Consider the following 27,063-nt stretch of genomic DNA (forward strand, 5'->3'; position numbering starts at 1 on the left):
AATTTACTTCTTTGAAGAGAGGCTACAGTGAAACACCTAGACTAGTAGGTCCACACTGCTCCCGAATTATGTGATTTCTTTACAAAGGATCGTTTTTATATGTTTTAAAACATATTGAATTTACTTTGAAATGAATTTAATTAATTTGTATCATAGTAGCCATAAAAATTATAGTTGCTAATGAGTATTTTAATAAAAGGCATAGATGTCCTAACTGTATTTGACACCTAATTAGCATCTCACTGACTGTTAGTTACTTAATTAGCATATAACTCTTAACCGACTGTCACAACTAAATTGGTATATATTAAAAACAATAGCCGGCACGCTGGAGATGATGCTAATTACAGAGACACACATGACACTGCCTTCCCCTGGTGGTTGGCTGTCTTGCACACGTACCTATGCAGTCATTGTTGTGGGAAAGGATGAAACCGTGATTGCAGCGGCAGTTGAAGGAACCAATCGTGTTGCGGCAAGTGCCATTCCCACAGGCATCTCTTTCACACTCATTTATGTCTAGCAGGAATGAAGGAAAAGGAGAAAGGAAAAGAACAAAGGAAAAACATGATTATGAACAGAAGAAGGGGGAATATGGTCGCCTGGGGTTGAAGGCATTTTAGAGTTCACAAAGCATTGCGCATCCACTGAGAACATCTAGATCTGACGTCAGTGTGAGTTCCCGCAGTGGCAGCTCCCTGCGAGAAACTAGCAAAAGGCGAGGTTCTAAGCCTTGGGAGAAAATCCTTTCCTTGGTTGGCATGTGAAAGGAGGCAAGCTAAGGACATGAGAACTGGACAAGAACTATTTTATTCTATTTACTTCTAGAATTCTCCACCCTTGCCACTTTTTCTCAAATATTTTCACTTGGAAATGGAAACTTCTGTGCGCATCTGGGTCTTGATTCGCTGCCACCTCTGGCAAACTTCAGCCTTTAAGATTCTCACTCCAGTTTACCAAAAAGCAGTGAGTCACCTGATATTACCCCAAAATCAGCAACAAAATAAATTAGCTTTCTAACTCACCTGGAAGACATCTGTTTCTTTTTCCCAGTCTGCCCCTAAAAACCCACGACCACTCCCACGAAATGTTGACTTATCTCTGTTCTAAATTATCTCAACGTGATGGCACTCAATTTGGCTCTTCTCTAGCAGTATGAGCTGTCTTTTGGTTGGTCTACAACTTTTCACTTTGACTATCCTGTAAAGCTATTTTGGTGTCTTATGATGTCTTTGCATCTTGTGACAGCAGTTATCTTTCTAGTAGGAGTATATTTTACTAAGGAGGACATAAGAAATTAAAATGAAAACCATTGATATTCCCGGTTTGCGATATCCACAGGCAGAATGTGGAGGGCCAGGACAAAGGGATGGGGAAGGAGTGGAAGGTAACACCTCAGGTTAGTAAAATGTAGTGTTTAGAGTTAGGATTTCCTTTGCCTTCAGACTTTGGATGTAAAGATGAATTATGTATGATCTTAAATCAGGATGCTGTAGCTAAGCAGAATGTGACTCCAACGTGTGTGTCTGAAGACTGAATCCAAATGAGTCACCCTTCCAGCAATCAAGAACTTCTGCCTTGATTCATTTTTAGCCAAGCAAGTGAATTTCTTTGGTTGGGCAGGTTCTTTGGTGGGGATCACAGATAACTCAGATGGGAGAGGGAGAATGAAAGTTGGACAGGGCTTCATGAATACACCGGGTTATCTCTCCAGTGATTAGTGGGGCTGATTATAATCTTTAACTTAAAACTTGTTATCTGCTCTGAAGATGACAAAACTTTATGAGAATGTTCCCTAATGGATGAATCTAATTACATCCAAAGGCAAGCACTTTAAATGTTATTGACTGTTCTTTTTCCTGATTTATATTCATGTAGTCCCCAAAAGACTTAATGGATGTTGCTTTAAAATAGAAAAAGAAAGGAGGGAAGGAGAGAACTTGATTGATTACATATTTGAAGTTTAGTCTAAATCAACATTCTGATTCAGTACTAAAACTAAGGAAGAGATTTAAAATCTTGAGCTCTTTTCCCCTAGGAAAATGATCTGTAAATTTGCCTTTAAGGACCTGCTATATCCTTATATATATGTAACAGTTATATATATACAGACACTTCTCAAAAAATGCTCATACTCAACCACTCAATTCCACTCTGTTCCAATGAGGCAAATTCAGATAAATATTATAAAGGAACAGTAGGCTATTACCATTAATAAAAGTAATTTTTTGTCTTAATATCTTTCTCAATTTATCCCTTTATAAAAGTTTTTCTGAACTGACAGCCAAATTAATATCAAGAAAAAGGTTTATGATGTTCAGATTCCCAAAGATTAAATATCAAAGGATATTAATGCTACACACCTGCTTCTGTATTTTATAAATAGCAAAACAATTAGTGTTAGCTTTTATATATATTCAGATGCACATGAATTTTTCAATAGGATATGAAAAAATGAAATGATAGCCACATACTCACCCAAACACATGGTTTGATCAGCGTTTGTTTTAAAACCAGTGTGGCAAAGGCAATAAAAGCTTCCAACTGTGTCAATACACTGTCCATGGCTGCATATATTGGGGATTTCTTGACATTCATTGCGATCTGTAAATAAAAAGCATCTTAAGTGGAAACTTGGAAGGCCAAATCAAATCATTTTTTCTTTTTCAAATCAAATAACTTACTTCTAGGTATTGGCCTCAGGTTTAATCCTAGTTCTAAACTAAGCCAGTGAAACTGATGCTGACATTATATTCAATATTTATTTTTGACTCAAAATTGGTTAAAACTTACTCTCATTTACTAGGCACATTCAGAGCATATTAACAATACATAAGCAATGAAAAACAGGGGCAGTATCCAAAAAATCTTCTGAAAGATGAGAAAACTTAGATATAGAACAGAGAACAGACATGCAAGCTGGGAGATAATCCATTTGATTATCTGCCTACACAGAATCCTAGACTATGGATTTAATTGAAGTATTTTGTCTAGTCAAGATTTGGTGTCTCAAATCATGGAAGCTGCATGGCTTCCTCTGGAAATTTAAACAAATCCCATTGCTAAGCTAGGTTTTCATGATGGACAGCCTGCACGGTCCCTTGCTCCAGTTTCACCCCATTATTTTGTCTTACTCCTATAACCTTTTGTTCCATCTTAACCAAGCCTTCCTGTCTACATAGGACTCCTTTCAGCACCTGACAATCCTAATGATGTTTCTTTCTTTCTTTCTTTTTTTTTTTTTAAATCTATTCTTTCAAAAGGAAGCCCTCTCATCTTGCTTCTGCCACTCACTGGGCTCTAAGTTACATTTATTGTCAAGTTAATACTTCTTGCTCTCCTGAAATCTAATTATCTCAGAAGCCAAACTTGTTGCATGAATTCACAAATGACATAATTGCATGCCCACTTATGTCTCTAATTTTTTAAAGCTCTCAAGATCCCATGTTTAGGGAAAATGTAACTTGAGGAGCACTGATTTTCCTATTGTCACAAAAGAAAGCAAAAGGCAGAATGCTGCTGTGGGTGCAGATGCCGGACAGCAGCTTGGTACCCCGCTCTCAGCTGAATAATTCAAGCTTGCTGTTTGCCCGCCCTGGCTACTGAGAAGACAAAAACAGGGAATGGGCACCTTTTGCTGCCCAGGACACTTGTGCCCACGCCAGGACAGAATATACTTCACCCATTTCATGTGCTCAGGTTGCCATTTATACAACTACTTCCTTCCAAGTACACAAAACATCTAGAGTCGACGAATCACCATGTCCTTTAGATCTCAGGTCGGGGGTGGGTGTATCATGAAAAGGGGAGACTAGGGTAGAGCATCTTAGGAGCTACAGCTAGTCTGCAGAAATGCTAGTGAACAGATGATGTGTGTGCTAAGTTGCTTCAGTCGTGTCCAACTCTTTACAATCCTATGGACTGTAGCCTGCCTGGCTCCTCTGTCCATGGAATTCTCCAGGCAAGAATACTGGAGTGGGTAGCCATTTCCTTCTCCAAGGGATCTTTCTGACCCAGGGATCGAACCCAGGTCTCCTGCATCGTAGGCAGAGTCTTAACCATCTGAGCTTCCAGAGAAGAACAGATGATGATTATTCACATTTTGGATAAAAATGAATTTCAAATGAGCAAACTGCTCCCTGGGATAGGCAGAGGACACTGATTTCCACTACCAAGCTCAGTGAAGAGAGTTGATTTTGAGGAACGGTGTCTCGGGGGCTTATTATAGTCAGCCTAGACTATGGGCACCCTCAGGTAATACTGAGTCTGGGTGAATGCAAGGATCTGGTCTGTCTCATCTCTGGGGCCCAGAGGGAATGGAGAGCATTAAGAATCTTACTAGAAAGGGATCCTCAATTAGGAATTTTCTTTCCTACACTGCCTATTTCATGATGAATTTTTTTTTTTAATGAAACATGGATTACTTTGCAGTTCTGTTGGCGAAATAGAGAGTTACAATTGTAGAGAACTTGATTATGAAGTTCACTTTGTCTTGAGGTTTCTACAAACATCAGGATTTAAAGTCCCAGAAGAGTATGAGGTTGAGATAGGAGATTTAAACAGAGTATTGGGGGAAAACACCCACATAGTCAGCAGAGAGAGAGGAAATCATAAGGAAATAGCTGGGAAGAGTATGTTTTTAGTTGGACAAGGCATTTCAGGAGTGGCTGCCTCTGCTCTCACTACTTAGCTCCTGAGGTCAGACTAGCAACCTTGGCTTAGACACCTACCTGTTCTCTCAGGTCTCAGAAACATGGGTATTATGGCCAGCTGGTGAAATGATGTACTTAAAAGTTCAAATAAAAATCTTACTATGATACGGAAATTTTAGTTCTTTTCATCTTAAACACAGGAAGAAAGGAATATTTTACATCTGAAAAATGCCATGTATAGAATAGTATTTAAAGACATTTTAAGAGATTTTATAAGTAAGATATGGGCCCTCCCTGGAGGTCCAGTGGTTAAGACTCTGTGTTTCCACTGCAGAGGCCATGGGTTTGATCCCTGGCTGGGAAACAGATTCCACATGTCGCATGATGTGGTCAAAAAGATTAAAAAAAAGATTAAAAAGCGATAATTATAAAAAACAAAAGTAGGACGTAAGTGAAGACATTTCCAGAGTGAAGTCTTCAGCCCTAGAGGCTGAACAACTGCAAAACTCAAACTCAAGTACATTCCCTTTCTTGTAAGAATTTCATTGAATGAGGGAAACAAAGCTTGGGCTACAAACAGTACTCCCTCACGATGCTTACTGCTGATTAACGCTGGATGAGCTTTATCCAGAGTATTTATGTTAGTACTCTACAAAAAAGATTTGACAGGACGTAAGCCCCAGCCAAGCCCTGGTTGGATATCTCGTCTTGACGTTTACAATAGTTCTTCCCACATCTCGCCTCACGTGAAATGGTGTGAAACTACACGTTCCATATTATCAGCAACTCCTTATTTTGATTGGAGTTATTTCACCCAGTCCCAAATAAATGCAAATTAAGAGCAAAATGCAGGGAAGTGGTATGAATGCCAAATTTCATGAGGGTATTGTGACTCCTATCAGAGACGTCCTCACTTTTCCTGTCCTGTTTTTTTTTTTGTTGTTGTTAATATGTGGATTACAAGTGTTCTGTTGACAAAAAGCTAAACACTTGCACATGTTCCTTTAAAGCCCCAAAACAAGTCTTGATTCTCAAAGTGAGTTTTTGTTCTGGTATTAACACCCTCTTCCCACCAAAGTCTCATAAAACAATGCAAAATGCCCTACGGAGAGCAGTGTACTTCCTACCACTTAATCACTGGTGCACAAGGAAATCCATGGAAAATCTGACCATGTTCCTTGGTGTTGTTTGATTCACAAATGCATAAACTATCCAGGAAACTCCTTGTAAAATGGACTAGAGGCAAAACAACAGGTTGTTCCTGACCTCTTTGCTAAATATATAATGGTTTATAATTACTGAAAAACTCACATGAAAATCATTCTGAGGTGTTACTTTGCTGCTGGGTTGAAACACCAGTGTTTTCATTTTGATACCACTGGCTACAAAATACCATCAGATGTTTAACAACTTTTTCTGTTGTTGTTTAGTTGATAAGTTGTGTCCCACTCCTTGTGACCCCATGAATTGTAGCCCACCAGGGTCCTCTGTCCATGGGATTTCCCAGGCAAGAATGCTGCAGTGGGTTGCCATTTCCTCCTCCAGGGAATCTTCCTGACACTCAGGGATGAAACCCATATCTCCTGCCCTGGCAGGCGGGTTCTTTACTGCTGAGCCACCAGGGATAACTTCACTGTCACTGTAAGCTGGTGACATACTCATCCTTCTCATTTCTACCATGTCCCTGACAAAGGTGAACACTGAAGAAATTTAACCTCTAATAGTTTCTCATTTTACTGTAGGTGACATCGCAAATAAAACGCTGTTACAGTTTGCTGCCCTCAGTTCTATAAGATGCTAAGGAAAAAAGATAATACTGTTGGTTCTTTTGCTTGGTTTGTGAAGGTTAACCCAGCCCAGCTCAGGAGAGCTTTGCTGTCTAGAGTTGGTATATGTGGCTAGGATGGTGAAAACCTCACCCACTCAAGGGGGAGTAGGTAAAAGGAAAAAAAAGTATTTGGTCCTAAATACCAGGTAGGGGGGGCTTCCCTGGTAGCTCAGTTGGTAAAGAATCTGCCTGCAATGCAGGAGACCCTGGTTCGATTCCTGGGTCGGGAAGTTCCCCTGGAGAAGGGATAGGCTACCCACCTCAGTGTTCTTGGGCTTCCCTGGTGGCTCAGATGGTAAAGAATCTGCCTGCAATGCAGGAGACCTGGGTTCATGGTAAAGAATCTGCCTGCAATGCAGGAGACCTGGGTTCAATGCCTGGGTTGGGAAGCTTCCCTGGAGGAGGGCATGGCAACCCAGTCCAGTATTCTTGCCTGGAGAATCCCCATGGACAGAGGAGTCTAGTGGGCTACAGTCCATGGGGTGGCAAAGAGTTGAACATGACTGAGTGACTAACCATAGCACATAGCCCCAGTTAGGGAGTGTGTGTATGTGTGTGTGTGTGTCTGTGTGCATTTGTGGGAGTGGGTATTTGCAGCAGGGCAGCAGGGAGGCAAATTCGGAAAAATCACCTCTCTAAAGAGGAAAAAAGCCAAATGTTAAAGCATTTCAACAATTTTCCTGTTTCCCAGTTTAGTTACTAGAACACAGAAGTCTGAATCTTAACCATCCCAAAGAAATCCAGGGATCTGCAGCTGGTTGGGGCTGGCCCATCGGGTAGGCGCCTGCAGGTGGGGACTTACCATTGCACTGCCCCGTGGAGGTGAATCGGTAGCCGGGTTTGCAATCACAGCGGTAGCTGCCCGCGGTGTTGATGCACTCTGCGTTTCGCTGGCACACTGGGCCGTTCTGACACTCGTCAATGTCTACGAGCAGGAGAGAACTGAGTTACAAGGAGAGTAGAATCCAGTGTCAACAGGCAAGAGGCAAGAACAAAATCTGACTTTGCATTGGACCTGTTTTGTGAACCTTTGTTTCCTTTGCTCTTGTTACTATAATCAGTCTATAGCTACAAGCAGACACAGTGGTCTGCCTTGGGGAATCCTGCCCCTCTGCCTGAATGGTAAAATTTCAGTGCACAGAGAAATACCCTGATCCTGCCCACCTGTGAAGGACTGCAGGAAAAAGCAAATTGACACATCCTCTCCGCAGTGCTGGCCAAACCAGGAGATATTTTGCAAGATGTATGGGCTTTTTACTTTACCTCCTCACCTCCTCCCTCCCTCCCTCTGTTCTATAAAAGAAACTGGCATCCAGACCCTGATGAGATGGTACTCTAAACTCTAGTCTGCCATCTTCTCTGATGCCAGGCTTTCCAAACAAAGTTGCTATTTCTTGCCTCAACACCTCATCTCCTGATTATTGGCCTATTGTGCGGCAAGCAGGTTGAGCCTGGACTTGGTAACAAAGGCAAATGAAGGCTCTCACACAACACAGATTTATATTTTCTTGGGCTTCCCTGGTGGCTCAGAGGTTAAAGCATCTGCCTGGAATTCAGGAGACCCGGGTTCAATCCCTGGGTCGGGAAGATCCCCTAGAGAAGGAAATGGCACCCCACTCCAGTACTCTTGCCTGGAGAATCCCATGGAGGGAGGAGTCTGGTAGGCTACATACAGTCCATGGGGTCGCAAAGAGTCAGACACGACTGAGCGACTTCACTTTCACTTTCACTTATTGAACAAACATTGGAAGATGGAAAGCTTTTCTAATTTTCCTGCTTTACTAATATTTTTCATAAATGCAAATACTGGATTTATTATCATCTACAGGTTCTAATTATGTTAATCTCTAGAAAAAGTTGTGAATCTCAGCCTCAAGGGCCACATTTGATAAGAGTATAGACTAATATCCTAGGAAGTCTTGTATTTGCTCAAAGTGCAGGGGGGTTGGGAAATCAGTCAGGTTGCTTTTGTTGTAGGGCCTGCAGAGCAGAGCATCTCAAACTTTGATGTGCGTTTAAATCACTTAAGATTTTATTGAAATACAGATTCCGACTCAGTGTGTCAGGGGAGTGGCTTGAGAGTCTGTGCTTCCAATAAGCTCCCAAGTGATGCTGGTCCACGGGTCCGCAGAAGGTGCTTTGAGCTGCAGGGCTGCAGAAGCTCCTGCTTAAATTTCTGCCACATGGCAGTCAAATCTAGGAAACTTAACATAAAGATTACACACAAAACCACTGAAAATAACCAAATGCTCACTATTAAAGAAAAGAATAAAGTGGCTATTGTGTGCTCCAGAGCTTTGCCTATGCTCGGGGAGTTGCTTGCCTATCTCTTAAAAATGTTACCAGCCATCTAATTCAGTTTCGCTTTAGGGCACTGCAGAATATACTTCAGTCCAGGCGATACCAATGGGGCAAAACGCATATTGTCTTCCCCTGCTCCTATGAAGCATTCTGCTGCTGCTGCTGCTGCTGCTAAGTTGCTTCAGTAGTGTCTGACTCTGTGCGACCCCATAGACAGCAGCCCACCAGGCTCCCCTGTCCCTGGGATTCTCCAGGCAAGAACACTGGAATGGGTTGCCATTTTCCTTCTCCAAGCATTCTAATTCAGTCTAAATCCAGTATAGGGAGCAGCCAGAAACACAGGTGAAAGTCAGCTCTCAGCACCAGTGCTGGGGTTTCATGCAGAAGTTGGCTCAGCCAAAGTTCCCACTAGGGGGCGGCAAATACACCAACCTAGGCCTCCGAGGTACGTGCTCTGTGGTGGGAAAACCTCAGGACTGTGGGCAGTCAGTGGGCCTATCTGTCTAACATGGGGTGTGTGTCTCATACAGGAGCAGAGTATGCCCACCATGGGTTACTAGGGCCCAGGATCCAGCACCACCTTACCCACCAGGCCTGCCCTGCTCCTCATAAAGAGTGTAGAGAAACACAGAGGGTAGCTTCTGTAGCTGGAGAAGCCAAACGGTGTCCTAGACAAGCGTTTCCCTGATGCCTCAGATGCCTAACATCTGATCCTATGCATGCTGGGGGAGAGCAGACACACAGATCCTCCCTGAATCACTTCTGGAATCCATTCCAACTGCAGTCTGGATGAGGCATGTGCTAAATCAACCTTCCTTTTCTGAGTCTGAGAGCTAGGAGTGTGCTGGGAAGCAGCTGACCCTGGATTAAACATTCACCCTGAAGATGGATATCCTATGAAACGGAAACCAAAAGCTGGAGCACTCTGTAATCTCTGTCAGGGTAGCCAAACGCTACCCTGACAGCGAGCCGCCTTCCACGGGTACAGCTGTAGGTTTTCAATATCAAGGGTGTGACAAGGTCTAGGTTGACATGGTGGTCATGGGTGGCCATGCCTCTGGTTTCTGGTCAAGGGCTGCAGCTTCAGCAGAGATACGTATCAAAGAGGCACTTGGGTAGAGTGACCAGCTCTGAATGGAAGAGAAGGGGAGATGCCACAGAAGTGGACAGGCATCCTTAGGCATGCACCAGAGGTGGGAGACAGTGGCGATGAGCAGGCAGCTGCCCCTCGCACCACAGGTCATCTGCTATGGGCTCTCTTCTCTTTTTCCACATTCTGCCTCCTCCCCACACCTGTTCCTTGACGGTCTCCAGAAGCCCGGGGCCTGAACCAAAGCCCCCAAATGACTATCTCTTTAGGAAGGCTAGGAATAGCTGTCCCCTGTTTCTAGTCCCCCCACACAGCAGGCAGAGTAAGGGATGCTTGCCAACTTGGCCACAGGAACAGAAAGCCTGGTGAGGAGAATTTAACAAGCCTGTGCTCGGGGTTATAACTTTACTCGTGGTCTCTAAGTTGTCCCTAGTTTAGGAGAAAAAGATTTTTTAACATTAAAATGTTTACCTATATGGTGTAATACATGCTCTAAGGAGCAATAAGCCTTTCTAACATGAACAAGAACTCTGTTAGAGGCTCTGAGTTTAAGTATGAAATAAGAAAATTACTCTAGCTGTCCTAGGGCCCATGGTATATTTAATAACCAGCAACGTCCCTTTTACTAAAATGTAAAAGAACACTATCTTCCCCAGATGTCGGAAAAATATGAAGTGCGGTGAGGAATGCGCAGAATCACAGTACATACACATGGCAAGGGGAGGTAATTTGAAAATGAAAAAAGTACCATTTTGCACGCATGCCAACATTCTTCGTATAAAATCGAATTTGCTGTTCTTGCCATTTGGAATTCTCTCATGCATTTGAAATATTTGCATTAACCGTGTTTTCACTGGGGAGGAGCAAAGGCTCCGCTTGGAAGAGAACACTGATTTTGAGATTCAACTCAAGATGACTGCCCACCACTCGTGCTCACTTTCAAGCTGTGTAAAACAATAGCCATCCATTGGACACACCTAGGACCTCAAGGCTCTTTCATATCAGCTGGGAAATCTAATACACTCTGTGTTGAGGGAGGGGGCAGTGGAGAGGACTGGGAAATGGACATCCTGCTTTGCGCACTGGGAGTAGAGTTAGGGAATTTTCTTTTTGGCAGTGAAATGTCTGCTGATCCACAGGGTGCCCTTCACTGTAGCTAGAGTTTGATGAATTTCTGAAATTCCAGTGTTGTAAAATTGGCTTATTTCTGGATGTGATACAGAGCAACATCTCTTACCTTCACAAACCAACAACTTGTCATTATAGAAGAAGCCCACTGGACATTCACAACGGAAGCTGCCGACCATGTTGATACACACACCGTTTTCACAGACCCCTGGGATCTCCCGACACTCGTCGATATCTGGAAACAGAGCAAGCACGTGTGACTGATGGCCTGGCATGTGGTCCCTGGGCAGGGTAAACTGGAATTGAAAGTTGGCTGCTTCTAACTAGTTCTGTGTAAGGTTTAAAGCCAAAGAAGAGACAGTGCATGTGTGTGTGTGTGTGTGTGTGTGCTGGCATGTACATGCATGTGCCTGGCATGTACATGCATGTGCCGGGTGGTGATAGAAGTGGGGGAAGTCAATGAAGAGCAAACTTAGATCACTAGGCCGCTTGTCAGACACTCCTATGTCTATCTCATTGATCATCTGTCTTTCTGGTTTTGTTATAAAACATTAGCTCTGTCCAGGTAGGAGATTTTGCACCCACTGGGCCCTGTGCACCAGTGGAGCAGAATGAAAGCGACTGCCGAGAGTCCCTGGTCTCTCTACCCCAAGTGTATGGTGGTGGCTGGTGGGGATGGGGGCAAAGAGCTGCTGAAGAACAGAAGATGATCCCATGGTCAGAGCCAACTCTGATCTTCCAAATTTCAGCTCAACGCCCTGCTCCTCCTTTGCGTGGCTTTGGTAAGGAAGTTAAGGAAGTAAGTCAGGTCTGAGGAGGTAAGCTGGGCCCAGGCTGACCATGTAGACAGAGTCAGAAGTGAGGAAGGACAGTCATAGTAGACTGTGGCCTCCCCAGGCCCGGGGCCAGGGCTGGCTGCTGCACCACGGTGTTACTGGCCCCTGGTATGCTGCCTGACATTTGATTAAGAACCAACACCTGGAAGTGGAGTTGATGAGGATTAAAGCAGGACCGAAGTAGGAGTGAGAGCACAGCCAGGGCCCCGGCTGCTAAAGCAAGCTGGCGAGGGAGCCGTGTGGGCAAGTCGGGTCTCCTCACGAGCCTGGCGGGTCCACTCTCTGCCTGACCTGCTCTGAACTCTCAGCCACTCAGTGTCCTCTAGGATAATAACAGCAACAGTGGCAGCAATGGTACGGTGCCTCACCTGCTATACACATGGTGTATTTCTCAAGCGTTTAACTGGATGTAGTTACCAAATCATCACAGCCACCCTGTGAGATGGTCTCTAGGCACTCTGACCATCCTCCTGATGCAAGTGATGGAACTGAGGACAGGTCAGAGGCTGGAACTCACCAAAGACCATACAGCCACCAGGAAGTAGATTTGATCCCAGGAATCTGCTAGCAGGCTACCCTTCCTCCCTTATACTCTTCCACAGTCAAACAATCTTCACAAAACCATTATTGAAGGACTTGCTATCCCAGAGGGCCCCTCTACCAGTCCTGTGCAGTTTCACAAAACAGTTCAGAAGCTGGGAGGGGATACAAAGTTTTGGTCTTTCCAATCCATTAGGTTTCTGATACTATTGTTGAGATACTTTTCTTTCCATGCCAGAGTCAGGAGCCTCTGCCAGGTACTTTGCCCAAGTTGTAACATGGCCATTGACTTTCGTGGAACCCACAAGAGCTGCTGCATTTTCAGAAGAATCATACCCAAAGGCAATCTGCTTTGAAGGAGAAAGTTCACAGGCCACAGATTTATGTTAGACCTTTTTCTAAAGGGCTTGATTTTGTTTTAGGACAAATTGATCTCTTTAATGAAAAAAAAAATAGCTTAGAATATCAAAGGGTATATTTCTATTTTGAATATAAGTAATTATGCTTTAGATTTTGCACACATTTGTCATGTATGTTGTTAAAAAGTGAGGCAAAGATATCACAACTATGTATCATCAGCAAGAAACAAAAAAAAAAAAATTCAGACATTCTTGAACTATGTACGGGTTAAAACATGAAGTGTTATGTTCACATTCATTTGTTTTAAATATAAGTGATGTATTATCAAGTTTAACAATAACAGGCTGGGTCAAATTTCTAGCCATTGTTAGGCACAACATAGCAAAAGCACATATTAAAAATTATATTTTCTTTTCCTGTCTGGATTCCATTTGAACTTCAACTTGGAAAAGTTTATACTTAAAGACAAGATTAATAAACTTGCTATAGTTTTAACCCCACACGAATGAGTTCTATATGCCAACAATCTTCAGACCTTTCAGAAGGAGAGTAGAAAGCTTAAATAAAACAAAGTTTCTCAGTCATCTAAATATTTTGTCATGCTGGAATTTGCTAACAATAAGTATACTGCTAACTATCACATTTCCAGTTTTCAAGAGCTAGAGGCAAAGCAAGCTGTGAGTCAGGACTGGGTTCTGATCCCAGTTCTGTTATTAATTAGCCAAGTGACCTCGGCTGAGTCCCCTTCCCTGTCTGGGCCTCTGTCCCCTCAACTGTAAGGCAAGGCGTTTGGCCTAAGGATGCCTGGGGCCTTTCCAGCTTTATTAGTGGATGCTCTTAATGCTGTTTTGAGTCTTTGCCTGCTGCCAACATTGGAGGGTAGGCCTTGCTGGGGTACACGCCTGGTTCGTCCATGGAGAACCACTACTATTAAAGACCACTTATCTTCGGATCAGAGAGTCTAGGGAGATGAAAAGATCTGTTTTGGGAAGGGGAAAAACAAAGCAGCTGGGGCCAGGTGTTTCATGCCAATGTCATTTAGCAGGTTTTCCTTCCAAACCATGAAGTTTCTTTGGATGTTGACTAGGTTGCGGAGCCATATGGATTTGGCACAAAGAGAGCCCGGCTGATTGCTGGACCAGACCCTTGTTTTCTTAAACAAGGTCACTGGAAAGGCTGATGTGGATTTCAGTTTACTTATTAGCAATAAGGTGGAACAGACCAAATGGTGATGTTTGCTACTAGACACAATTGCTCAGAATTCAGAGGGGCATCTGAGGATCCGTATAAATCACATTGGGGAAAAACTCGGAGAATGCAATGGCTTTCCATCTATTTTTATGTTATTTGGTTTTAAACCACAAAGGCCTTGCTTCTACTGGCTGAACGCTGTGCAGTATTTCTGAATCTCACATAAGCATCTTGAGCACTGCAGTGGTCTCTGCTCCAGTTACCAGACAGGGCCTCCGATTGGAAAGACTTTTATATTTCACATCTAAAAATCCCAAAGCAGATGACCTGTGGAGATTCCCCATGAGATAAAACTGCTCCACGAAAAGGGCTTTATATGAACAACCCACACATAAGGATTGGTATGAACAGTCATATTAAACTCTTGTCTTAGTCAGACGGAAGGATTGGGAATTATAGTCAAATCAAACGTCAACTGGCTTTACTCCCAGAATCTCTCTTTTTGTTGATGCCTAGGGTTGGTTTAACGAAGCTTGATTGTGATTTTGTGAAAAGCTTTCCAGTCCCCTTAATCATGACCAACAAATGCTGCTGCCAATTAGGTGGAGCTACACAGGGTGTCTGCACAATTTGTTTCAAACGAAGAATCAAAATTTCAATAAAGGTAAATGGCACTGTCTAATGCTTTTTCCTTCTAAGAAACAAAGCAAATTTGAGAAAATAACAGCGTGTACTTCCTTTTCTTAACACAAAGGCAGAGACAAAAAGCTGCAATAATGGCATTGTAACTCACCGACAGGTAAACCGGTATAGATGTCGATGACAAAGCCTGGCCGTTGACTTCCACAGAGTGTAGCAAATTCATCTGCAGTGATTGAGCAAAGGTGGGGTAAGCGGGGTGGGAATAGCGTAGGCGAAGAACAATAATGAGCTGAACAAAATTACTTGGAAAACATTCTTAAAAGATATTTACCTGTATTTGGAAGAATTTAAAATAAATTGGCCTTTGTAAAAAAAAAAAATTGAGAATTTCTACAGATGGTGTAACCTTGTCCCTAAGAAAAGTGATGAAGGAAAAGTGACCTCATGTTGACGTAATATTGAGGCTGAAGCAGAGGTCTCTATATCAAATGCACTCATTTGTATGAGCTTGCCTGAGGGAATTTGGGTTTCTATGGGGATGCTGTTCAGCTCTGAAACCTGGGACTGGTCTGAGTGCCTCTTTCCACTCTGTATTAAGGAATCTAGGATTTAACGAATGTGTACAAAAGCCATTTCCTTGGCAGACTGGGGATAACAATAGCAAATGTAGCTAAATTCTTGATTTCAGGTCTGTTAATGACTCATTCATGTCAAACAACCAACTGAACCTCATTACTCTAATTTTTGGAGCTGGATTATTATTTTTGCTGCAGTTCTTTTGTTTACTCCCTCTCCCTCCCCTGACCCTTTGTCCTTTTCCCCCTGACATGAATTTTCATCAAACTTGTTAATTAAGGATGCACTAAATGTCATCTGTGGTTCCCTTTAACTCTGAGATTCTGTAATTCTTGATCATGAGTATAACTGATATGGCATGGTATCAATTTAAGCTCAAGATGGCCACTCCCTTATGGGTAAACCTACTGAAAATTAGTAAAAGGTTTCTGGAAGTATTTTAAACAAAACATAGCATGTTCTTTTCCTAGTGCTTTCTTTCCTTAATCTATGAGTGTTCACGTCCAACAAGTGTCACACCAGCTCCACTGACCATCCAAACTTCAGGGACTCCTAAAATGTGTGCAGACTGCATAGCTAATGAAAAGCCATGATTGGATTTGGCCAATATTCAACGTGAAGATGAACTCTTGCATTTTATATTAAGAGTATGCAGATACCTAGAACTCAGACAGATATTTCTGAAAGTAAACGACAGTTGTTATCAGAGATCTCCATAGTGGTCTGAAAGGGAACGTATGTACAATGGTGCATCAAGATAAAAAACAAAAATACTAGGATATCTATCTTTGTAAAATCCAATTTAAAAACTAATTTTATGTACATTTTATAATAAAACAGTTTATGAAAATATAAATGCATTTCTTAATATAATAAAAAAACAAATATACAGAGACACATGTACATATACTTTTACTTGTAAATACACACACATCAAGTGTGGGTAACCGTCAGGTTTTTTAATGACAGCTATGTATATATAATCTTGGGAAAGATTGAAGGCAGGAGGAGATGGGGACAACAGAGGACAAGAGGGTTGGATGGCATCACCAATTCAGTGGACACGAGTTTGAGCAAGCTCTGGGAGATGGTGAAGGACAGGGAAGCCTGGCGTGCTGCAGTCCATGGGGTCTCAAAGTTGGACATGACCGTGCAACTGACAACACTAACAATGGATAATAAAAGATTTGAAGGCCAACGGTCAGGATCGGGGTCAGCAAATATTTTCTTAAAAAGCTAAAAAGTACATATTTTAGGTTTTGCAAACTGTGCAGTCTTTGTTAAAATTACTCAAATATTTCACGAAAGCAACCATAGATAATATGTAAATAAATTAGTGGGGCCATATTCTCATAAAATTTTATTTACTAAAATTTGAAGTTCATAAAATTTTCAGATGTCAAAATTACTTTTAGCTTGCGGGCCATACAGAAATAGGAGGCAGGCTGGATTTGGCCCATAGGCTCTTGTTTGCCAAACCCAGGTCTAACAACATCTTGCAGAGTGGAAACAACTTGTAATTCTAAGTGATAGCTATTACATTATTTCTGGAGGAAGCAGTGGATGAAATGGTACATTTTACTAAAAAAGAATCTTCTGTTTTTTCGCATTGTCAGTTAGCACCAGAGAATAGATTGGGTATTTTACATATCGCTGTGAGGAATGGAGTAGATACTACACAATTCTCAGATCAGTACTTTGCATGGCAGTTTGTTCACTCTAAATCATAAAGATGGTGGCCCAGTGGCTAAGACTCTGCACTCGCAGCGTAGGGGCCCTGGGTTCGATCCCAGGGAACTAGATTCCATATGCCACAACTAAGACTTGGCACAGGCAAATTAATTAATTAATTTTTTAAAATCATAAAGATGATCTAGATCATCATTAGTAAATGACACCATCATGATATATATCATCTCCCATATAAGAACACTGCACCAAAGTTTTTGCTTCATTTACTCTTAGAATATGAATTTGGCTCTTTCCTTTTTCAAATAGATAACATTATATAGATTTTTCTGTATGAGGATATAAGAAGAAATTTCTGTATATCAAGGAGTTGTGCTTTTCTTTTTTAATTTGGCTGCGCTGGGTCTTAGCTGCAGTACACAGGATCTTCCATCTTGGCTGGGGGTCTGGGCTCTTTAGTTAGAGCATGCACTCTTAGTTGTGGCGTGTGGGGTCTACTAATAGGCCCCTGGCCAGGGATGGAACCTGGGCCCCCTGCATTTGGAGTGTAGAGTCTTAGCCACTGGACCACAGGGAGGTCCCTGAGTCGTGCTTTTCTTTAGTTCTGAGTTTGCTCTGTGGTCATTGAGACTGTTAGACTCGATCATCTCTCTCTTCCTATAAGCTCTAGAAGGTGTAGCGCCCAAGCTGTTGCTCATCACTGGCAAGTGTGCAGGCCTTCCCAGCTTGGATCTTGTGTATTAATTACCCTTGCTTTGAGTTTCTTATGCATGCTTTCCATTTGCATTAGGCCTTCTTATTTTACATATGCATCTTTGTGGGCCATCTTGAATTCTTTTTGGAACAAGATTAGTTATGAATAAGTAAAATTGATGGTAATAAGTAAGTAAACAATATAGGAATATGGTTTATTTGTCAAACTGCTTTGCCCACTGTTTCCAGACTTTAAGTTATATGGCAAACTCCCTAACAATAACAACTTCTATATTTTTGTGATATGCTGAGTCTACAGGCTGGTAAAAGAACTTGTGTAATAAACTGGAAAATATATTTTATGACTCAATTTTCGGCTGAAAGGACCAGATCAACTGTGAATTTCAACATTTGCCTTTGTGAGCTAATCTTTCTTTATGAAGATAGACAATGCACCCTTTTTCTCCCCCTGGCTGAGACTCATTTCTCCAACAATTCACGGGGAAGGTACCAAGTTATCTTTCTGGTAATGGCGAAACTAAAACCCACCTGTGCTTGGAATGGGGCACTGTTCACAGGGCTTGTTCCAGGCCCGGCCAATGTTGTAGGAACAACAGCACATCTTCTTGGTCATGTTGAACAACAGTTCTCCATCGCAGGTCTGGTTGTCAGCATAATAGTTCCTGTAGCACAGACTCCTCCTCATATCTAGAGGAGAGGAGGAAGGCAGGGACTGGTGATGCTCTGGGGAAATCCTGATAGGGAGATTCTAACAGAGATGCTCAAGGAAGGAGTCTCTTTTGAACTGTATTGTAACTTGACTTTGATAAGAGCAGTAAAAGCTGGCTCTCAACCTTCCATCTACCTCTGCTGCCACAAGGAAAAGGACTTTAAGAAATATCGGGTTGGCCCAAATGTTTGTTCAGGTTTTTCTAAAACATCTTACTAAAAACCCAAACGAACTTTTGGGCCAACCTAATATATTCCCTGGTGTTTTGTGCCACGGAACTGAGTCATTATGTAGCTGTGGCCTTAATAAACTTTACATGACTCTCCACCCAGTCTCCTAGTAACAATTCTCCACTGCTCTTGGCAGTGATTCTCTCATTTCCGACTCATGATGTTTTAATACTGTAGGTCAGTGCTGTAAATATCATTGTATAAAGATACACCCAGAGTCAAACAAAAGAAGTACTATTAAACCTTTGTTTGGGATTTTCCAACGTTACATTTTAAAGAAAACTCCCAACCACCCACACGAGGTGCTGAGAAAAGACCAAACTTAGGGTTTACAGGGGAGGAGGCAAAGGGTAGCAGCACTCGCTCTGATGAGTAACATAACACTGAGGATGAATTGCTGGGCTTGGAGGCTCTTTTTCTCTTTGCAGATGAGGACCGAACATGCTTTATAAAGAAAAGCTGGGACTTACCCATGCAATTATTCCCCCCATTCACTTGCATGTAGTCTGGAGGGCAGATACAGGTGTAGTTGCCAACAGTGTTGTAACATGTCCCTGGACCACAGATTCCGGGAGTTTCACATTCATTCACATCTACAATCCAAAAAGAAAGTGGTATGTGAATACAGAAATTTCACTCTTTAGAATGGTCTGGGACTCAGGGGTCAATATACATGTTGATAGTGGAAGAGAACATCCTCAGGGCACTTTGCAATCTGGATAAGAAATGTGGATGTTTCGTTCATCAGTGTCCTTAGCCTGTGCTGATGTGTGCATTTCCAGGAAAAGAGTTTTAGAAAAGGAAAATGTACCTTCTGATGTGAGTTCTTAATAAATGAGTGTACAACATCCTCAAACACATGCAGCGATGGAAATGTGGAGAAATGATAATTCTTAAATATCTTTCAGAAAGACAACTATGTCCTTCATATGCTCACAGAATCTCAGGAAGGATTTGATATAACCTGAAGCCATCAAACACTGGCTTCATGAATGTGCAATGGTAAGACAGCACAGAAGATAAGCCTGCAGAAGTAGGTATATCATGCATCCTTCCCCATTTTCAAACACAGGTGTTGATTCTAATTTATGTTAACTCTATGGGTCTTAAGCTGTGTTGTATACATTGTGATGTTCAACTACTACTCAACAAGGTTGTCACTGGTGAGGTCACCTATTAAGCCTTTTGGAAAACCAGAGGAATATTTCTCCTCCAGGACATAAGAAGGTCTCTTCCCTAATCAGTGTGTAACTCCTATATACATATGAAAAGCATTTCCCCACACTAGTCAGTGGTCCACATGCTCTGAAAGCTAACAGTAGTCAATAATCTCCATCTTTTCAGTAACACAGGAGGAACAGGAGTCATCACTTACACCATACAACCAAAGGAGCTGCCTCGGAAGAGAGGCTCATTTAAATGCTGAGTACTAATGATGAGTAGTAAAGGACAAGACGAGGAGCCCAGAATCGCCCAGAATATAGAAGCCACTGAAATGAGACCTGGGCTACTCCAATAAAAATGGCTCTTCTGAAGAGAATGGAAAATTCACTGTAGGCATAAATGGGACTATGGTTCAAGATAACAAACACTCCAATTTTCCCATGAAAAGAGGGAGATTTAGGGTATGCTGAACATACCACATCACTAGTATGAGTGCAAGCTGCCACATCTGTGGCATAGTTACCTGGCCATGCTGGCATTTAGACATTTTGCTAGCGTCTCAGTTTTCCTGGTGCCTAACTGTACGCTGGTTTTTGAGGTCAGTTCTCAATATCTGAAAGAACTTATCATTCTAAAAGGGCCATTTACCATCACACACTCGGGTATCTTCATTCAGGTAGTAGCCCGTTGGACAGCGGCACTGGAAGCTGCCGAAGGTATTGATACATTTCCCGCCTTGGCACAACCCTGGAAGCTCCTGGCACTCATCAATATCTATCAAGATGAAAACAGCAGCATGTCTTTAGCACTGTAAATCAACTCAAGGAAGTTCCAAGGGGCACACTTGAAGATAAAGGAAACAGAATTACCTTCCAATATAACGGTGATAGGGTTGGGTCGAAAACCTTCTCCTCCAGGACAAAGAATTTTGTACTCAGCTACGGAAGCAAACAAACAAACAAAAATCAGATTGAGTTCTCTGAAATCTAAAATTTCTTTAGAAATAGTATCCTCAAGAGAAATACAGACATCACCTGAAAATATTCATTTACAGGAATTTTTGGCAGTTACCCCACCCAACTGAAGCAAGTTGGCATCTATACAGACATCACCTGAAAATATTCATTTACAGGAGTTTTTGGCGGTTACCCCACCCAACTGAAGCAAGTTGGCATCCTTGTATATACTTGTGCTTTCTAATGGCTTTTTCTACATGTGCCAAACATAAGGCTCCCGTCCTCAGTCTGTGAACCTTCCACCTACTCTCTGGTCTTATGTTCTTATGAGCTATTTTATTCTTTATCTCTACTGTTCTTTCTTTTAAAGATTTTTCTTTCCATTTTTATTTTATAACAAACTCCTCCATTTTTATGTTTTGTTCAGTCTTACTTCCTGGGAATCATAGCTTCCCTTACATACTGCTCACCAGTTTATTTCCAAAACCTTTTCCAAACAGAGCCTTAGGAAAAGCTGTTCTTTCTTGAATGCGATGTTACCTCTCCTCTCCTTAATGACTAGAGGGCTTTCTTGCCCCGCCATTTCTGCTGATGGCAACACTGATTCCCCTGGTTTCCAAAACCAGCTTTTTACAGGGTCCTTTGATTTCCTCCAGTAATTCTGTCATCCAAGTATTTCACTCAAAAACATTTCTTTCAGCACCACATACCAGTGTGATCCATACAGGAACACATGGATAAGAATGACCCTCATCTGCTATAGCATTCTGATAAGCATCTATACAAATCAGTTCTTTCATAATCGTCATGGTCTTTCCAAATCTGATAATCCTCCTTGTGGTTTTCTGAAATTATATGTATATATGCATAAATGTATATATGCATAGATCTCAGTTCTAGCTCTGATCCAGTTTGAGGTAGGGTAGACTTCTAATGCTTAGCTTATCATTCTTATTTAGTAGAACTGATCCCCCTGCCCCCACCCTGCCACACACACCTAAACATCTTGGTTTAATTCTTTCAGCATCAATGAAATTATTAATAACTATCCTCCTCTTTTATTTTTTATTTTTATTTTATTTTTCTCTCCTCCTCTTTCTGTGATCGTCCATTCTTTTTAAGTCTCCTCTTTCATGTCACTCCCTTCCTTCAAGCCCCAATTAAAAAATGTACCAAGTTATCACCAGGCACTGCCAATCAGAACTGACTTCTGTTTCTGAAGAAAGGAGAGAAAGGGGTGCCTGCCAAGCATTCGTTTCTGTGCTGAGTGCTTTACAGGAATGACTTCATTTAATCCTATGAGGCATCTTATGAATGAAGAAATAGCTTGCTTACTCCAAAGTTACATGCATGGCAAGTGACAGAGTGCTAACTGGAAACAGGAACATTCTTTCTTCCACTCATGACACTGAGTCTGCTCTTCTTTCTTCTCTTATTGAGGTCTACACTGAATAACAGCTTTCATGTTTAGGTAGTATTTTGCTAAACTGTATGCTCCCGGAAAGTAGGAACTAGCAATTAGACTAGAATTATCCATCCAATTATCCATGAATTATCACCTTTGCACACACAAAGTATATCTTCTAGGTACTCAACAAATTACCTTAGAGAAACTGAGTAAGTGACCCTTCAACAAGGAAAGAATCAATACCTATCTCAATATACCTGATAAGCAGCAGCCACTGACTTTTGCCCTGGAAGCTGTATCTGACTCTGAGTTATAATACAGCATCCATTTAGAAAAATGGAAAGCTGTTTGTTTTTCAAAGACTAATTATTTACATCCTTAAAACACGTTCTAAACCTTTCTTTTAAGTCTTACCATAAGACTGGAACAATCTTCCACTTTATATTTGCTTAACCAATGGCTTCTTTTTCACCCAGGGAAACCCACTCTGTCCTAGAGCTTCTAAAACCAGCCAACAGATGACAAGAGGAGAGATCAATGTGTCCAAATATGACATAAGTAACCTAGTCTGGAAAACCTTCTTTAAAATAATGCTATCTTCTTTATCGGGGAAGGCAACGGCACCCCACTCCAGTACTCCTGCCTGGAAAATCCCATGGACAGAGAAGCCTGGAAGGCTGCAGTCCATGGGGTCGCTGAGGGTCAGACACGACTGAGCGACTTGACTTTCACTTTTCACTTTCATCCATTGGAGAAGGAAATGGCAACCCACTCCAGTGTTCTTGCCTGGAGAATCCCAGGGACGGGGGAGCCTGGTGGGCTGCCGTCTATGGGGTCACACAGAGTCGGACACGACTGAAGCGACTTAGCATAGCAACCTAGTCTGGAAAACCTTCTTTAAAATAATGCTATCTTCTTTACACTCAGAAATGAGATGTTACCTGTCCCACCTGACCTTCGAGTGCAAGCCAACTAGGGAGGCATTCTGACTCCCACGTTGGGAGTGGGATTCCTCAGCAGGGCTGAAATGAATGATCTCCACCCCTCAACCCCTACTCCCTCCACCAGCTGAAGAATACAGACCAGTAGCAGCTCCGTCTCTCTGTGGCTTCTATCCTCTGGAGCTAGGCAGGAGAACTGGACAGAGCTGGACTAACAATAATAATGAGTAGGAGGATGTCCACTTACATGTGTTCACAGGCGGGCACAGCTCACAAGGAGTGCCCCAGGCTTTACCCAGAGAGCAGCAGCAGGAAGCCTTGGACACTCCAACCCCAATTTCATTGCTGCAGGCTGTATCTCCATTGTCTCCCCGAGGACGGATATCCAAATAGCAGTTTCCAGAGCGGGTATCTATTTACCACATGCAAACAAAAGAAGTGTCAGGCAAATGCTTTCTACGTCAGGGTTGAAAATTCAAACCTACTTCTGAAACTGTTTAAAAACCATAATTTAAACTAAAAAGTGCCGCAACACAGACACTGGGAATTGACCTAGAGAAAAGGACCTGAAAATATAAACCAGATTCAGGAAATATTTACATTTCGTTGTGTTATTTTATTACTTTTTTCAGAAGTTGAGAATGCAATGTTCCATGTTGCCTTAGAAATAACCAACAATGTGTTTCTCTGAAAAGTGTTTAAGATCTTACCGACACAGCCAACTCGAGTTGGATTCAGCTCAAAATCGGGTGGACAGTCACAGGTATAGCTGCCTGGAGTATTGACACAGTTCCCACTGATGCACGTGGTTGGATCCAGGCATTCATTAACGTCTAGAACCGAACACCGAGGGCCAGAGTTATTACCTGAGCCAGTGTGGGGCAGGCATCACTGTAAAACGGTAGCACCAAAATCTCGGGCTCCCAACTCGAATTTTTAAAGAGTTTCCAGTTATAATTGCCCCTAGAAATATAGTCTTCCACTTCTGAAACAAAATCCCTCAGGAAGGAAATATGTCATAGTCTTTGGTCTCTTTCCCCTGGAACACATTTAACATTCAAATTTGTCATCAGGAGAAAATATAACTTTGGAACGAGGGAAAATATTCCAGTGAAGGTAACTGAAAACAAAACACTACTGTGACCTCAGGTCAACCAAAAATTCAGACACAGGTTTTAAGGAAATATATTTAATATGTGCAGCTTGTTATTTTATCAAATGAGAGCAAGATGTCTCAGGGAAGCGGCCGGAGCAGGCGACTTCTGCGGCTTCCCCCGCTGGGCGGACTGGCCTCGCTGTAGCTGAGCGCAAGCGCAGACTGCATGCACGAAACTTAGCATGTTCCTTCAGCCCTACTAAGAGTCTCTCGCCCGTTACTGATGCTGGGCTGAATATTTCCCTTTCAGTTTCTATCCCAAAAACGGAATTCCAGATATTTAGGACATGGGTTTTGGCAAATGCCATCCCTGTGTAATCCTTTTGTCTATTTTGAACACTTGCGAAATATTCAAAACCAGACAAGCTGATTCAGAGAGAGGAGATAGGGGACTGAGGATGATCCCTTCCCCTCTGCTCCTCTTGCTCGGACCTGGTAACACTTGGGCAGGGCAGACTAAGAGCAATCAGGGTGGGGAGAGGGAATGATGCTGGTGGTGATGTGAGACACGGGGGAGAAGCATGGCCGTGGAGAGGAGACTCGCTGCAGTATGCTAGAGACTGACTTTGTGTCATAATAGTTTTTAGGAAAACCAAGAAAAGAAGGGGTGCCTGGGGAAGAATACTGTGATCCAGAGCAATTTCAGGGAGGTGGTGATGGTGGTCATAATTGGAGAGCCACTGAGTCATGACTTGTTTAGGTAGCTGGAAAAACTGGGGTTTTCTTGAAATCCTGATCCCATACAGAATGGACTCTGTTTCCTTAGTATCATTGAATGGAAGGAGGATGAAGACCTGAAAATGGCTCTCAAAGTTTTAACTCAGTGCCGAAGTGAACCGAGGGACAGTCATCTACAGAATGCCTTCTACGGCTTTTCTAGCTTCTTCCTTAGATTCCTGGAGGGTTCTTTGCTCCACAAGAAAATGATCTACACACTAGAAGTGGGTGGCTGACTGTTACAGACCACATTCTCTGGTAACACTCTGAAGTGAGTGTCTCAGCAGAGAAGTTCAAGATGAAATCCATGATCCCAGGGCACAGCCTGCAAAAGGAAACTCTCCGAAAATGTGTCCAAGAAGAAAAGGAACTACAGGAACATGCCTCTGTAGCCACAAACTTGTATCTTAGGCTGCTGACTGCACTTTGAGCTCTCCTCAACTTTTTCCTCTGCACCCTCACATCTAATCAGTGCCAGGTCTGAAGAAACTTATTCTGTGGTTCCTAATGCTTCTCCCTGCTTTTCTTTTGCAACTCCATGAAAAACCTTGTATGGTTCCCGCAAGACACCAGCAGCTGGGTCCCCTGGGATGCCTGAGAGCAGATCTCGGTGCGAATGGAAGCCTTACCTGTGCAGTTCCCACCACTTCTGTCCAGTTCATAGCCGATCTCACATTCACAGCGGAAGAGGCCAGGGAGGTTGTGGCAAGTTCCAAAAACACAGATGTTCGGAAGAGAGCACTCATCGATATCTTGGGGAACAATGGAAAGGGGGAGCAATTAAACTATTGTTCTTGCCAAAGAAGCTACCTAATGTAATAAGGCAAGTGATGTTATTGTTAAGAAAATGAACACTATCTGACATCAATCTAGGTCCTTCTCCTAGAGGCTTTCAGATGATCTGTCATCTGTTAGGAAGTCTCCTAGGTGAGAACTTCCCTTTTCTCAGCCCCTACTACATGCCAAGCAGAGGGCTAGGCATTTCACATATACGTTAGCCAATTTACGGTGTTTTATGTGGGTCCACATCACTTTTGTAAAGGAAGAACCAAATGAGGCCACTTAAGACTAAATTCTTTGGTTGCTCTCATCTATATATTCTTGTTTTTGTTGTGAGTTAAAAATTTAAGAACCCCAAAGTCTCTGTGGTAACTCTTATCATCAGTTTATATAGCCCTCTGTGTCCCTAGTACTATGGTGTGTGTTTGCAACTGCTGATGGAGATCTAAAAACTGCAGACGCATTTTCCAGGCTTGTCCCTGCCTCATGTTAACATTCTGCTTGTGCACCCAGGCACATGTTCAGCCTTGAGACTGGCTTTTAATAGCCATGAGCATTCTGCCAATGATGATTTATATTAAGAACAAACAAACAAACAAAACCTTCCCTTATAGCATTAAGGGAAGCAAAACTTTCACTGTGCCTATTTCTGTTCCCAGAGGTGGCACAGCACCTGTTTCCCTTGGATGTTTGAAGTACGAAAAGTAAACAAGGCATTAGGCACACGATCAAGAGCATAATTAGTTTCTTGCCTCAGAGGAATTTTTTTATCAAACTCTGCCTACTTCATATAAACTGTGTGAAGAACACCCAATGGTTTCATAACAAAGAAAAGTATTTAGGTAGAACTATATGAGGGAATCAGTATACATGTCATAGCTAAAGATTAATTTTTGAGTTAATGTCCTAGTAACAGGCAACAACTATTAGTTGAGACATTAATCAGGGTCTTGTTTAAACTCTACTGTCAATCGTTATCATGTGTTTATTTCTACTGAAATCTTTTCAATTTACTGTGGTCACTAATTCTTCTCAATGAGGGATGATAATGTGCTTAGATTTGACAAGCGTGGGTAAAAGAGAAGAATCTTGTGTTTCCTAGTGGGATCCATCCTTAGCCAGCAGGTTCTCAGGACTCTTCCTGTCTGACCAGCACTTCTTAGAAAGACAGAGCCTTATGCTGAGAGATGTTGTGACATACGGTATTATCCCTAGGGACCCCTTACTGAATGGATTTGCAAAAGACTGTTCCATGTTATATGTATTAGATATTTAGAGACCATCTGAGACATACCCAGGATATTATTCTATCGACAAGACCATTCAGTTTGCTGGTATTTTAAAACCTTTATTTCTAGAAACCAAACCATAGCAGAGATTAAAAACTGTGTTCCCATATTTAAAAAGAATCCTTCTCTATTAGGGTACCAGCACTTTGAGCTCTTTCCCCCAGCA

General features: G+C 42.3%; 1 protein-coding gene across 3 annotated transcripts in view; it reads right to left on the reverse strand.

Annotated features, from left to right (window-relative positions):
* Positions 1-27,063, reverse strand: part of FBN1 (fibrillin 1) — a 265,245-nt gene that overhangs the window by 46,599 nt on the left and 191,583 nt on the right. For all 3 annotated transcript variants that reach the window (XM_086320774.1, XM_086320775.1, XM_086320777.1), the window contains 12 exons: positions 25,458-25,580; positions 23,666-23,788; positions 23,203-23,367; positions 20,520-20,588; positions 20,299-20,424; positions 18,957-19,079; positions 18,076-18,234; positions 14,720-14,791; positions 11,109-11,234; positions 7,283-7,405; positions 2,479-2,604; positions 403-519 (listed from right to left, as the gene is read on the reverse strand). In XM_086320774.1, the coding sequence (XP_086176900.1) occupies positions 403-519; positions 2,479-2,604; positions 7,283-7,405; positions 11,109-11,234; positions 14,720-14,791; positions 18,076-18,234; positions 18,957-19,079; positions 20,299-20,424; positions 20,520-20,588; positions 23,203-23,367; positions 23,666-23,788; positions 25,458-25,580 (1,452 nt within the window). The remainder of the gene's footprint in view (positions 1-402; positions 520-2,478; positions 2,605-7,282; positions 7,406-11,108; positions 11,235-14,719; positions 14,792-18,075; positions 18,235-18,956; positions 19,080-20,298; positions 20,425-20,519; positions 20,589-23,202; positions 23,368-23,665; positions 23,789-25,457; positions 25,581-27,063) is intronic.

The sequence above is a fragment of the Bos grunniens genome, chromosome 10, assembly GCF_055505025.1.
Source record: "Bos grunniens cultivar Pamir isolate PY7600 chromosome 10, Bosgru_T2T1.0, whole genome shotgun sequence".
In the NCBI taxonomy this organism is placed as follows: Eukaryota; Metazoa; Chordata; class Mammalia; order Artiodactyla; family Bovidae; genus Bos; species Bos grunniens.